The 14,018-nt window shown below is 35.4% G+C and overlaps 1 protein-coding gene across 4 annotated transcripts in view; it reads right to left on the bottom strand.

Annotated features, from left to right (window-relative positions):
* trappc13 (trafficking protein particle complex subunit 13) overlaps window positions 1–14,018 on the bottom strand; it is a 41,375-nt gene that overhangs the window by 11,757 nt on the left and 15,600 nt on the right. Inside the window, exons 8-10 of one of the 4 annotated variants that reach the window (NM_001244643.1) lie at window positions 13,700–13,717; window positions 8,965–9,098; window positions 5,935–6,136 (exon numbers count right to left, since the gene is read on the bottom strand). In NM_001244643.1, the coding sequence (NP_001231572.1) occupies window positions 5,935–6,136; window positions 8,965–9,098; window positions 13,700–13,717 (354 nt within the window). The remainder of the gene's footprint in view (window positions 1–5,934; window positions 6,137–8,964; window positions 9,099–13,699; window positions 13,718–14,018) is intronic. The other 3 variants (XM_005155559.5, NM_199538.2, XM_005155560.5) reach the window with 3 other exon arrangements.

Raw genomic sequence — 14,018 nt, 5'->3', positions numbered from 1 at the left:
TTTTACTTTTATTTCGGAGTTGAGATTGCATAAGTTTTATTAATATATATATCTTTAACTTTATGTAACTTAATATATCTTTATAAAGTATATCTACTATTTTCCCAAGTGTATAACTACAATAAGAGAATATCAGAATTTGGTACAAACTTTCAGTATTATTTTGAACTGACCCAATCTAATCCTGTTTATATGAAATAAACCTGCTATGACAACAAGTCTCAGATGGGTTTTGAAGAACTAAACAACCCTGGATCGTGTCAAATTGTCAATAACCAAATCCGGCTGAGTAATCCACGTTAGGGTTGGGCGATGGTGACCAATTTGGCATTGTACGGTGTCTAATGTGAAACATCGCAATGGATGATGCCATCATCGTCGTAGGCAGGTGGTGGGGGTGGTTGTTAAATATCAATTCATTCATAACAAATTAATCAATTGTAGCCTACCGTTTTCACTACCTGACCCACATGGTCTTTGCTTTACCCATAACAAAACCATAAAAAAATTAAGTTACAAACAAATAACCACCAGTCAATCACTTTTTTTCTTCAGGACTCGGGCATGAATAGGCAGTGATCTGTGTCGTTCTAATGGCTTTTCCCACAGGTAGTGGAGGAGACGAGAGTTTGGTTGGAGTTCACTGTAGTGCATACATTTTCATTGTTTTCACTGAAAAATCCTATTCCTGCAAATAATAAGTTATATATCAATAAAAATTTGGGGCGGGGAGATGGATCGCGATGCCAGATCAGCATTGTGAAGCTTGCCAGCCATAGGCGATGGACAATGGCATAGTCTATCTACACAACCCTAATCCACGTATGAAGAACAGACACTTGGTCACGACAACTGAACATTACCAAGACAACAAAATCTGCCAATGTCTTTGTCATGACCACTCAACATTACTAAGACTACGTAACGATAATATGTCATAAGCATGAGTGTCATGAGGGCATTATAATAAAGTCAAAAACTTATGACAAATAAGCAAAGACTGGACAGACATGTGCGTCACACATGCAAAACTACAAACCCAAGAGTGTGGATGGAAAAAAAAAAAAAGTTTTGTCTGGGCTCTTGGAGACACAATGTGGAACTTCAATAGCTAATCGCTTTCACATTTTTTAGGCCTGCATAGCAATGAAATGGATTATTCATTCATTGCATTATTACTTTGAGAAGTTTCAGAAGTTGTGCCACCCGAAAATACAAATACTTAGCAAGTAGCAGAAAAGCCATTACTCATTGGAGGATTACCCTGAAACCATTTACAAGGACCAAATCGAAAGTAATTGTAAAAGGAAATACACTGTAAAGAGAAACTCATGTTTAGGTTGGATTAAAAAAAGCGTAACAAGTGTTGTAAAAAAATCGATTGAGCATGCCATTGCATATAATTTATATAAAAATCTACTGTGATTTGAGGTTGTATTTGAGTTGATTTTAGTTATGTTTCCTTTTTTTTTTTCCTTGTTTAATAAAAAACATATTTTATATACAATAATTTATATATAATTTTTAAAAAATATTTCACAAATGATGTTTAACAGAGTAAAAAAAAGTCTTCACAGTATTTCTAAAAAAAATTTTTTTCTTCTAGAGAAAGTCTTATTTGTTTTACTTCAGCTAGAATAAAAGCAGTTTAACATTTTTTTAAAACCATTTTAAGGTCAAATTTATTAGCCCCTTTAAGCTATATATTTTTCGATCGTTATGCAATGCATGCCTAATGACCCTAACCTGCCTAGTGAACCTAATTACCCTAGTTAAGCCTTTAAATGTCACTTTAAGCTGTATAGAAGTGTCTTGAAAAATATCTTGTCAATTATTATTTAGTCATCATGGCAAAGATAAAATTAATCAGTTATAAGAAATGAGTTATTCAAACTATTATGTTTAGAAATGTGTAGTAAAAAGTCTTCTTTCCGTTAAACAGAAATAGGGGAGAAAAATAAGCAGGGGACTAATAATTCAGACTTCAACTGTATATGTGTGTGTGTACTGTATGTGTGTGCGTATATATATATATATATATATATATAAAGGGTGTAACGATGCGCGTATTCGTATTGAACCGTTCAGTACGAGACTTTTGGTTCGGTACGCATTGCAAACCAAAAAATTCAGACTAATATCTAAAAAGATAAAAGAGAAGAAGTACAAAAAAGCCCGCAATGCTTGCCCCGCCTTCAAGCTCTTCTTATTGGCCCACTGCGCTAGAACAGAATGCAAATTCATTGGTTTAAATCAGCTGTCAATCACTCAGTGCCGATGACAGGGAGCTCCAGGCGTGAAAATGTTATGGTCTGGATACGAGAGAATGAAAACAACACTGGCAGATTTAGATTTTGAAACCAGCTAGAGTTACAACTAATGACACATCTGATTAGTGATCATGTGCTGAATGTCAATCCAGCATTTACACTTTTCAAAGAGTGGATAAAAGACTTCCAGTGGTTAAAGTCCGCTATGATTAAGCATTCACCGTAAAGCCAATGGGAAGGAGTTTTCAGGTAACAGTGTTTGTCTTAACTACACATTTTAAGCACGAGATGTTCTAAAGTTATTTAATCCTTCAATTATCCATCACGATGCTGTCAGTTGTGCAAATGATACTGCGTGCACAATCACATACATTCACTGAGATGAAACTGACATTGCAGCTCACGAAAATACCATTACTGCTATTAAGATGACGTATGCAAATAATACGTTATAATATCATCTGTGCAATATCAGACAGCACCCGTAAGAACAACATAGTGATTATTGTTAATTCAGTTCATCTTATTCACGTCAATCAGTGTGTGCAGGGCCGGTGAGCGCATGCAGATTTTTGTTTATTTGTTAATTGTGATTAGAGTGTTAATATATAATAGAATCTGTTCATATAAAACGTGTAGTTACGGTGCTCATCATTTTTGGTGGGTGCTACTAAATTTTTGAAGTTAGGAGCACCGGTGCTCCCAAGAAAAAATGTTGATTTCAAGCCCTGTAAGATCTTAATCGGTAGTGGAAATTTCAGGTTACAAGAAAATATTAAATGTAATAGAGCCCCGTTACATTATTCCTTCATTAGCCCATTTCAGTCAGATAATTCCTGCTTTCAGATTCACTAAAATGGCAGGTGACCGTCTAATCAAGCAGATCTGTGCTGTCTGAAGAAAAGGTGGACACTCATCTTTCTGAAAATAAAAAAATACTTAAAAATAGATTGAAATTCCATTTAAAAACTAAATTTTTCTGTTATTTTTATTTGTTTAACTGCTACAATATTATATTTATTTTTTTTATAAGCAGCTTTTTGGTTTTGAGTATAAAGAAGGGTTTATTTTATTTGCTGCTAAGCAGAAACCCCAGAAGTATAGCTCTATTACTGTTTAAAGTAAAAAAAAAAAAAAAAAACAGGATCATACTTTTATATTGTTAGTTTTAATACACTAAAAAAAATTAAATCAAAGAAATCCTCTGACTTTTTTCCTTTTTTGCTGTTTCGAAAATGTACCGAAACATGACACCACTGTATCGTGTCGAACCGAACCGTGATTTTTGTGAACCGTTAAACCTCTAATATATGTATATTATATCAGTATATATAAATATATAATATATATATATAAAATCAGTGGGTATGAAAAGTATTCAGACCCCCATAAATTTTTCACAAATCATTTAAGTTTGTTTTTTTTGTTTCTCAATGTACACACAGCACATGTTGACAGAAAAACACTGAATTCTTGACATTTTGCAGATTTATAAAAAAATTAAATGTGTGTGTGTGTGTGTGTGTGTGTGTGTGTGTGTGTGTGTGTGTGTGTATACAGTTGAAGTCAGAATTATTAGCCCCTTCTTTGAATTCTTTTTTTAATATTTCCTAAATGATGCTTAACAGAGCAAGGAAATTTTCACAGTACGTCTGATAATATTTTTTCTTCTACTAGAGACTCTTATTTGTATTTATTTATTTATTTGTAATCTAGAATAAAAGCAGTTATTAATTTTTTTAAACACCAATTTTTTTTTCAATAGTCTACAGAACAAACCATCGTTATACAATAACTTGCCTAATTACCTTAACCAGCCTAGTTAACCTAGTTAAGCCTTTAAATGTCACTTTAAGCTGTATAGAAGTGTCTTGAAAAATATCTAGTCAAATAATATTTACTGTCATCATGGCAAAGATAAAATTAATCAGTTATTAGAAATTAGTTATTAAACCTATAATGTTTAGAAATGTGTTGAAAAAAATCTTCTCTCTGTTAAACATAAATTGGGGGGAAAAAAAATAAACAGGGGGTCACTCACTCACACACTCACACACTCACACACTCACACACTCACACACACACACACTCACACACACACACACACACACACACACACACACACACACACACACACACACACACACACACACACTGATTTCAAACGTTGGTGTATGTCTATAAACAGTTTTACACTTTGACGTGTCTTATTCTTCAATTTTCGATAACACTTCAAAAGAGAGGCTGAATTGGCATAAGTGACCATGAACTAATGCTGGGTTCACACCAAATGCAAATGTACATGTTCTGTTTCGAAACAGTAGATTGCATACAAAGTCAATGCAAACAACTGAACAGAGGCCAATATTCGTCAGAGGCAAATGATGCATAATCTTAGCCAATATGTTTATTCGATGGCCATATTTGCAAACCCCCCAGGCAGCTCATCCTAGACCAGGGATTCTCAACCGGTGGTTGACCTCACTAGTGGGCCTCCGTGATCCTGCAGGTGTGCTGCGAGAGTTTAAAATAAAAACTTAAAATTAACTTAAATATTATACTAATAATTTGATTTCATTATAAGATATATCATATTAAAATTATCAAAGTAGCTAATGGCATTTCTCACTTTCTGTGACTGAATAAGCTTATTCGGACTCTGTGTTAAATGCAGACTGTGGCTTAAATTTCCAACCGCTGCACGTCAATTAGGCCTACGTCCTCAGTTGTATAAATTAAACCGTCACGCAAATTGAAAGGTAACGATGATTACAGTTATAATAATCGCTCGCAGGTGCCTCCGTCCCACAAGTCCGTTGATTTACAAACTATGCATGCTCTCTTTGTGTGAACACTTTAAAATATGCGTATAGTTGTCCAAATAAACGTAACGTGTTTTATAACGGACGCACGCCTGTGCAGTAGGGTCCAGCGAGATTCGGTGGTGTTTCAGTGAACAGCTGTCAAACCAAATCGGATCGATGTGTTTCGCATGTTTTTATGATGTTTTACATTTATTTTTAATAGATATGAATAGTGGATCAATAGATAAATAGTAGTCAGTCTAATTCAAAGCAGCATCAGTTTTTTTTTGCCATCTCCAGTTGTCCTGTCAGGTTTATTTATTGAAGAAAATGCCCAAATACTCTGAAAAAAAAAAAAAAACTGAAAGAATTCAGGACCTTCGAACCTGTCTGTGCATATATTTTTTTAAATATTAGAATTTATATTATTTTACACACACACATATATACATACATATATACATATATATATACACACACACACACACACACACACACACACACACACACACACACACACACACACACACACACACACACACACACACACACACACACACACACACACACACACACACACACACACACACACACACACACACACACACACACACACACACATACACATACACATACACATACACACACACACACACACACACACACACACACACACACACAATATATATAAAATGAATGACATTCCAGGGCAGTTACGGTTTAAAGTTTCACTATATTGGGTCTTTTTCTGATTTATGTGGTGAAATAATTCTTTTGATTGCAAATAATAAATTCAAGCAAATCTTTATTTTCTTTGGTTTATCGACAGTTTGATTTAATCTATGCTAAATCCACTGTACCATTCTCTGCAGTTGACTGGTCTGCAGTCGTCCTCTCTCCCCAAGGTTGGTTTTCCACACAATGTCTAGTTTGCCGATGACCGTGACTCCTTTGATGACCCCGGCCTTCTCTGCAAACTCTGGCTTGGGCTTCAAACAGTACAAATACTGCCTCGTGTCCAAGGGCTGCAGATACGACATCTTCCCAAATGTTGACTCGCTGCTGAAACAGAAGAAAAAAAGTAAAGCACATATTAAACAATATGGCAGAGAGAGAGAGTTTTGAGTTTATTGCCATTTCAGCTTCTCTGGCTTTGTCATGGCAAACACAGCTTTTTAGGTTTATTTTTAATAACAATTGTACAATTTTGGATGGATTCACATTAAAAAATACTTTATTTAAAAAGTCTCTCCAGATACAAATAGTTGTCTGATAACATAAAAAAATCGAGCATTTCGAAAGATAGTGTTTGACAGTTTGTATTCTGTTGCAGTATTGTCATGTTGGGGTTCTTCTCCTTTAGGTAATTGTTCATGTGCGAGTCTCAAGAGTCCAATACGACATCTTCAGTAAACAATCTCATCATGTCTTGAGCTATTACAATAGATGGATTTTCTTCCCATTTCAGGCTGAATTTCAAAAGTTTATTTCCTAAGCACTGATCCTGGTCTGCTTGCCATTTGTTAAAAATATAGCCTTTTATTAGTGGCTTTAAATCTGAAGTTAAGCTTAAATGGCAACATTTTGATGTTTGCTGTACCTGTTAGCACAATCCAAGTAAAATCTAAATTTACAATGTTTGTTTTTGCTAGCGTGCATTGATATTTTTTAATTGTACAATCAATCCATGCCAGTTAATCCACTGAAATTTTTTTTCGGTAATCTCAAATCAAATTCTGACAATTTTTTTATTTAGCATGCACTGGGGCGGTTTGCTGCATTGTGTGATGAGATGAGAATCAGCACCTCCAAGTCCGAGGCCATGGTGCTCCATGCACCTGAAAAAGGTGGTTTGCCATCTCCAGGTTGGAGGAAAGTCCTTACCCTAGGTGGAGTAGTTTAAGTATCTCGGGGGTTTTGTTCACGAGTAAGGGAAGGATGGAACGTGAGATTGACAGGTGGATTGGTGCACAACAGCAGTAATGTGGTCGATGTACCGGACCTCCTACCATGAAGGAGCTGAGCCGAAAGGCAAAGCTCTTGATTTACCGGTCAATCTACGTTCCTACTCTCATATATGGTCATGAGCTTTGGGTAATAACCGAAAGGACAAGATCTCGGATACAAGCGTCCGAAATGAGTTTCCTTCGAAGGGTGGCAGGGTGCACTCTTATGGATAGGGTGAGAAGCTCAGACACCCGGGAGGAGCTCGGAGTAGAGCCACTGCTCCTCCACATCAAGAGAAGTTAGCTGGGAGGTGTTCTTGGCATGTCCCACCGGGAGGAGGCCTCGGGGAAGACCCAGGAAACGCTGGAGGGACTATACCTTTCGGCTGGCCTGGGAACGCCTCGGGATCCCACCGGAGGAGCTGGAGGAAGTGTCTGGGAAGAGGGAAGTCTGGGGTTCTCTCCTAATACTGCTGGCCCCACAACCCGGCCCCGGAAAAGCAGCAGAAAATGAATGAATGTTTCTGAGTTAGGAGTGGCGTCCTTTTCTGATGATGTCAGTTTGACAGCTTCAGCCACAATATTCTTAATTATGCCCCTCTTACCATTAATTTGCTATAAAAGAATGATGCACAATATTCACCCCCTACTCATTATTCAGTTTCAGTTGGAAGTACATCAACATACTGTAATAAAAGTCTCTAGATTTTCACATGAAAAATTCTGTTTTCAACAAGAAACCACATGGTCGGGAGTTTGATCTGAGGATGAAATATTTCTCCACAAATAGAAGTTAATGGGGGATTGTAGCAGAAATGGCACCAAAAGAAACACAAAAACCTTTTTTTTCAACATAAATGCCACTGCACTTAAAAGTTTGTTGTCATGCTTGGATGTAATGGGTACAAATGTTTTGCAGCATTACCTTAACATTAAATTGCTGAACATTCTAACCAATCATATACATTTCTGTTATCCTACACATTAGTCAACAACACTAATAATAATAATGATGATGATTTGTGTAATTGAAGTGATGTGTAGAAGCCAAGTGCTCTAATGGGTTTCTGCTTTTAAATGTACATTTTATATGAAGTTATAAATGGTTTGTTTCTAATTTGCTGGAAACAGTTTATAATATTCTGGCCGCATACAAATTACAATTTCAATAATTATAAAGATTGTCCTTATGAAGGGAAAAAAAACCTGGATGTCAGGTCAACGAGTGAGATACTGTCCTTGATGGAAAAGGTAATTTCAGTTATAAAGGTTTGCAGAAATGTCACAGATGTGATGCACTTTTTACTTTACAAAGTTTCAGAGAAAAACTAAGGTTTCTACAATTAACAGATTTTTTTACGGATTCACTTTTACACATTATCTTACAATACAAGTAAAACGTTTTTAGCCCTCCTTTGCAAATTTATTTAACAGAGCAGAGACACGTTTACAGTATTTCCGTAATACCATTTTTTCAGTAATGTTTTTCTAATGTAAAGTTTTATTTCTTTTAGTTTGGCTGGAATATTAAAAAAAAGGTAAATAAGGTCAATTTTAGTCCACTTAAGAATTTTTATTTCAATTCGCTACAGTACAAACCCCTTTAGTACAATGACTTACCTAATTAAACTAACTCAGTCTCTAGTTAAGCTTTTAAAATGTACTTTAAGCTGATTACTAGCATCTAGCAAAATCACTAGTAATATATAATATACCGTTATAATGGCAAAGACAGAACAAAGTAGTTATTAAAACTATTATGTTTAAAAAGGTGCTAAAATACCACTTAGCAAACATTTGAAAAAGAATTCAAACTTCACAGCAGGGCTAATACTGTTGTCTTTAACTGTATATGGACCACAGAAAATTTACTTTGGCCCCTTCAACCTAAAATGTTACAGATTGGTGTATTAAATAAAGAAGAGGCTAAAATATAAAAGTCACCTCTCATCTCCAGACGCCACATTGTTGAGCTCAGTGACGTTGTACATCATAGAAGGTTCAAGGGACACTTTTTCCATGAACATTGGAGATGTGGTGATGTTCTGGATCTGCGCCTCTAAAAACACCTCATCTGTCTGTAGAGTCAAAAGCATCAGTGAGATTTATGCAGTAATGTACATGAATACTTCACACACATTATCCTGGAGTGATACTTTATTTGAAGGGCTCGACATTTAAACATGTAATAGTTTAAATATGTAATAATAAAACTATCGCTATAAATACAATTGCAATCGCTTCAATCAGCATCCTACTGAATTTGAATGATCACATTTTCTTTTTACATTGTCATTTAGCAAATGCTTTTATATAAAGCGACTTACAAATGAGGAGGACAAAACTGACTGTAAAGGTCTTAGAATGTGGCCCGTCAAATCAAGTTCTTCAAATAAGTTCAAGTGGAATTTATTGACGTTTTTTGCAGAGGCAAATAAAGCAGCTGTTTGCCCAGTTGATCTCCGGCTGGTAGATTAGTATTGAGTTTTGCAAGTAGAGGTTAGTTCATGCCTGTGGATCAACAGCACCTTTTGACAGAAGTATCGTTAAAGCATGAAGCAAAGATCCCATGCCAAGCCTGATTAAAATCACCAAAAAAATAAATAAAAATTCAACTCTGAAAAAGACTTTAAACTCATTATACCATTATTATTAACCCTTTCAGCATGTAAGTTTTATTACTCCTGCTGAAACTCTTGAAAGAGTTTTTTTTTAATCTTACTATTATTTATTTAGAAAGCATTGCTTTAAACATTTCGATGGTGATGCGTCAAGTTTATCTTGTGACAGTCCAATGAGTTGTGCAATATAATTTATTTTTCCTGTTCTGTAAATATTGACAAACGTCTAAATTACATTGTAAAATATTTAATATTTTGATTAACGAATAAGTGTAATAACATGTATTTTGTCATTTAGACAGTTTAAAGGAACACTTCACTTTTTTTTGAAAACAGGCTCATTTTAAAACACCCCTAGAGATATCTTTGAATTCAGCCGATTTCTGCATTTGGCAAAAAGATATTTAAATCTGTCAAGGAAAACAGCAGTTGACATAAAATATTGATATAACAAGCAGCAAATTCTCCCAGCCTAAGAAAAAAAAAGAGTGGAAATGAATCAGACTGAGGTTTAACTGAGTTTAGCTCTGGTAAGATAAGTGAGCAGTAAAGTGAAGAGAGAAAACAAGCAAAGGAAAACAGGTAAATTTTTTGTCTTTCTCTGTCTTCAATATGTTGCCATCTATTTAGACAATAAAAAAACAGCATAAAATAAAAATTTGGAGTAAACGTCCATCATCTATCTACCCAATATCCATACATATATCATCCATTCATCAAACATCATCCAAGCATGCATTTTTAGCTTAGCTTAGCATAAATCATTTTCCAAAAAAGGTGGAGTGTTCCTTTAATAAAATGTTCAATTCAAGTTTATTTGTAAAGCGCATTTCACAATAATTATTACTCCAAAACAGCTTTACAAAAGGTTCACGTTATTAGATTACTCAAAATAAAAATGGTGAATGTGTTCTGTATATGGCAGACAGGACATCCCTGTAGTTATATAGTATATTGACTTTATTCTTCAACGCGGAAGTGTGCTCGTTTTTGCAATTGTTTTAGAACCTCTTATTCAGTCGCCTAAGGGAGAAATGACTAGGAATAATAAATGTAGAAAACGGTCAAACTAGTTGCTCTTCAAACAAGCATGACTATACATGAAAAGTAGAATAATATCATAAGAAAATATCAGTTTACTACATCAAGCAGCAGAAAGAGCTGTTTTTAGCATCTAAAAATTAATGGAAGTGAATAAGACTGGAAGTCTCGAACCAAAAAGTTTCAAATCGCTGCGCCCGCTCATAAGCGAAGAATAAGGTCAATAGTGACCTTTGCAAAAAGGTGAGGTCTTAATAATGATTCTATTATTTGATTTGTAATGGGCATCACCGTGTTAGTCTATGCTTCAATAAGAGTGATTAGAGCTGCTGAATTCACAACACGTTAACTTCTCTAGAGACGCATGAAACTATGTGGCTGTTTAGCTTTGAGAAGAATGGAGTAAAAGTTACAGTAACCTAAACATTGTGTATGTGATGAGAATAGAGCACATCACATGATTATTATAAATAAATATATTATTTTCGCTTTCTATAGATGCATTTTAAAAACCGTAAACGCTGTGTTTTTCAAGTACCTTTGTGTTTTTACATATCTGAAATCTAAAAATTAACAATATTTGTTAAAATATGCTTATAAATTGTGCTTTATTTCTCTGGCTCAGCACCAGCTATTGCAAAAAATGTTTGAATTTGGCACCGGTGTGATCAAATGCATCAGCCAAGACTGATCACACCAGTGTGATAGTACATGTCGAAGGGTTAATACAACAGTTGACTGTGTACGTTTTTGGCATTCAAAAGCAAAAGATATTTAAATCTGTCAAGGAAAACAGCAGTTGACATAAAATATCAATAAAACAAGCAGCAAATTCTCCCAGCCTAAGAAAAAGAGTGGAAATGAATCAGATTGATGTTTAACTGAGTTTAGCTCTGGTAAAATGAGTGAGCAGTAAAGTAAAGAGAGGAAACAAGCAAAGGAAAACAGGCACTTTTTTGTCTTTCTCTGTCATCAGTTTGTTTATTTGGCATCTATTTAGACAACCAAAAAACAGCATTGAATGAAAATTTAGAGTAAACATCCATCATCTATCTACCCAATATCCATACATATATCATCCATTCATCAAACATCCTCCAAGCATGCACCAGACAGTTATTTTATCCACCCGTGTCCATTTATCTGTCCTTTATCCATAACTCTATTCAATCATCCATCCATACATCCACCAAACCATCCATCAACTATCCACCCATTCGTCCATCCTTTCACCCATCTAGCAGATGCATCATTATTTTTGATCAATCAATCCATTTGCTCATTCTTTCAACTATTCATTAACTATTAATCCATCAGTTATCATCGATCTCATTTCAACTCTTCATTCAGCTAGTTATCCATTCATCAATCCACCATTATCCGTCAATCCGTCCTTTCATTAATCTATTCACACTTCCATGTATTCATTATCCATTGTTCTTTTTATTCATCTATAAATCAAACATTTATCCATCTATCCCATCCCATCCAACCACCCAATTGATCCAATCTTCCACACATCCATCCACTCATATATCTACTCCTACCATCCATCCATCCATTAAAAATCCATCCATTCTTTCCATCAACCCATCCACGTCCATCAAATCTCCACTCATTCATCAATTTCCTATCCATTACCTCAAAGACCCCTCCATCCAGCCGTCCATTCATCATTCACCCATCCATCAATTATCTATCCCTCCCAGACATGAATGCACCCACCCACTCATCCAACCCATCCATAAATAATTTATCTATCTATCCATCCATCCATCCATCCATCACATCAACCCAGCCAGCCAATCATACATTAAAAATCCATCCGTCTTTCCTGTCAACCCATTCACGTCTATCACTTCTCCACTCATTTATCAATATTATATCCATTACATCAAAAAACCATCCATCCATCCATCATTCATCAATCACCCATCCATCAATAATCCATCCCTCTCAGGCTTTCATGCACCCACCTACTCATCCATCCCATCAATCAATAATCTGTCCATCCATCTCATCAACCCAGCCAGCCAACCATCCATATTTCAAAAATCCATCCATCATTCCCATCAACGTCCATCAATTCTGCACTTCTTCATCAATATTTTATACATTACATCAAAGACCTCCCCATCCATCAATCATCTATCCCTCCCAGACTTTTATGCACCCACCCACTCATCTATCCATCCCATCAATCAATAATCCATCCATCCATCCCTCCCATCAACGTCCATAAAAAATTTCCACTCATTCATTACTATTCTATCCATTACCTCAAAGACCCCTTCATCCATCCATCCATCCATCCATCCATTAATTATTTATCCCTCCCAGACTATCATGCACCCACCCACTCAACCATCCGTCCAATTAATCAATTATCTGACCATCCATACATCCCATCAACCTAGCCAGCCATCCATCCATACATCAAATCCTTCCCATCAACGTCTATCAATTCTCCACTCATTTATTAATATTATATCTATTTTCAATTATTTATCATTCACCCATCCATCAATAATCCATCCCTCTCAGGCTTTCATGCACCCATCCACTCATCCATCCATCCCATCAATCGATAATCTATCCATCCATCCATCAACCCAGCCAGCAATTCATCCATACATCAAAAATCCATCCATCATTCCCATCAACGTCCATCCATGTATCCGCAAGCCTCTGTGGTTGTTGACTTAGTATTCAAATACCAATGGAGCTATGTATCTACTGGTGTCAGGAATGTAGCCTGTCTAAAATCAATAGGTTAATGCAGTAAACATCATTGCATTAAAGGTCATAAAAATTGAAATCTGAAATAGAAGTGTAACTAATGGGATCTGTCTAAATTTCTGAACATAACCTCGTATTTTCCAACAAAATGTATGGATATACTGAATACAAGAATTATTTTTTTCATGTTTTCCTTTGCTTGCTTCAAAGGCTCAGAAGAAGAAGAAGAAAAATGGGTTATGCTGAAAAAAAGTTGCAATGAGAAGGAAAACAATTACCACAGAACTGAGGTCACTCTAATGGAGGAATAAAAAACAAAAATAAACATTAGAGAAGTGAAGGTTACATGCACCAGAAAATGACAATGTCAGTTTTCTTCTTAAGGTAGTGTAAATGTGAACAAAAGGGCTAATTATAAATGAAACACACACATACATACAACCACACTACTAACAAAACAGATGTCAAATGAAAATGAATAAAATGGGTTCTTAAAAAGCGTAGCCTCACTATAAATTATGTCAAAAGCTGCGAGGCAGTGCTGAAAGGAGGTTTATAAAGTATCATATTTGAAAATACTATATACACAATACATGA

This window comes from Danio rerio, chromosome 10, assembly GCF_049306965.1.
Source record: "Danio rerio strain Tuebingen ecotype United States chromosome 10, GRCz12tu, whole genome shotgun sequence".
Classification (NCBI taxonomy): Eukaryota; Metazoa; Chordata; class Actinopteri; order Cypriniformes; family Danionidae; genus Danio; species Danio rerio.
This window is presented reverse-complemented; position numbering and strand designations above follow the sequence as displayed.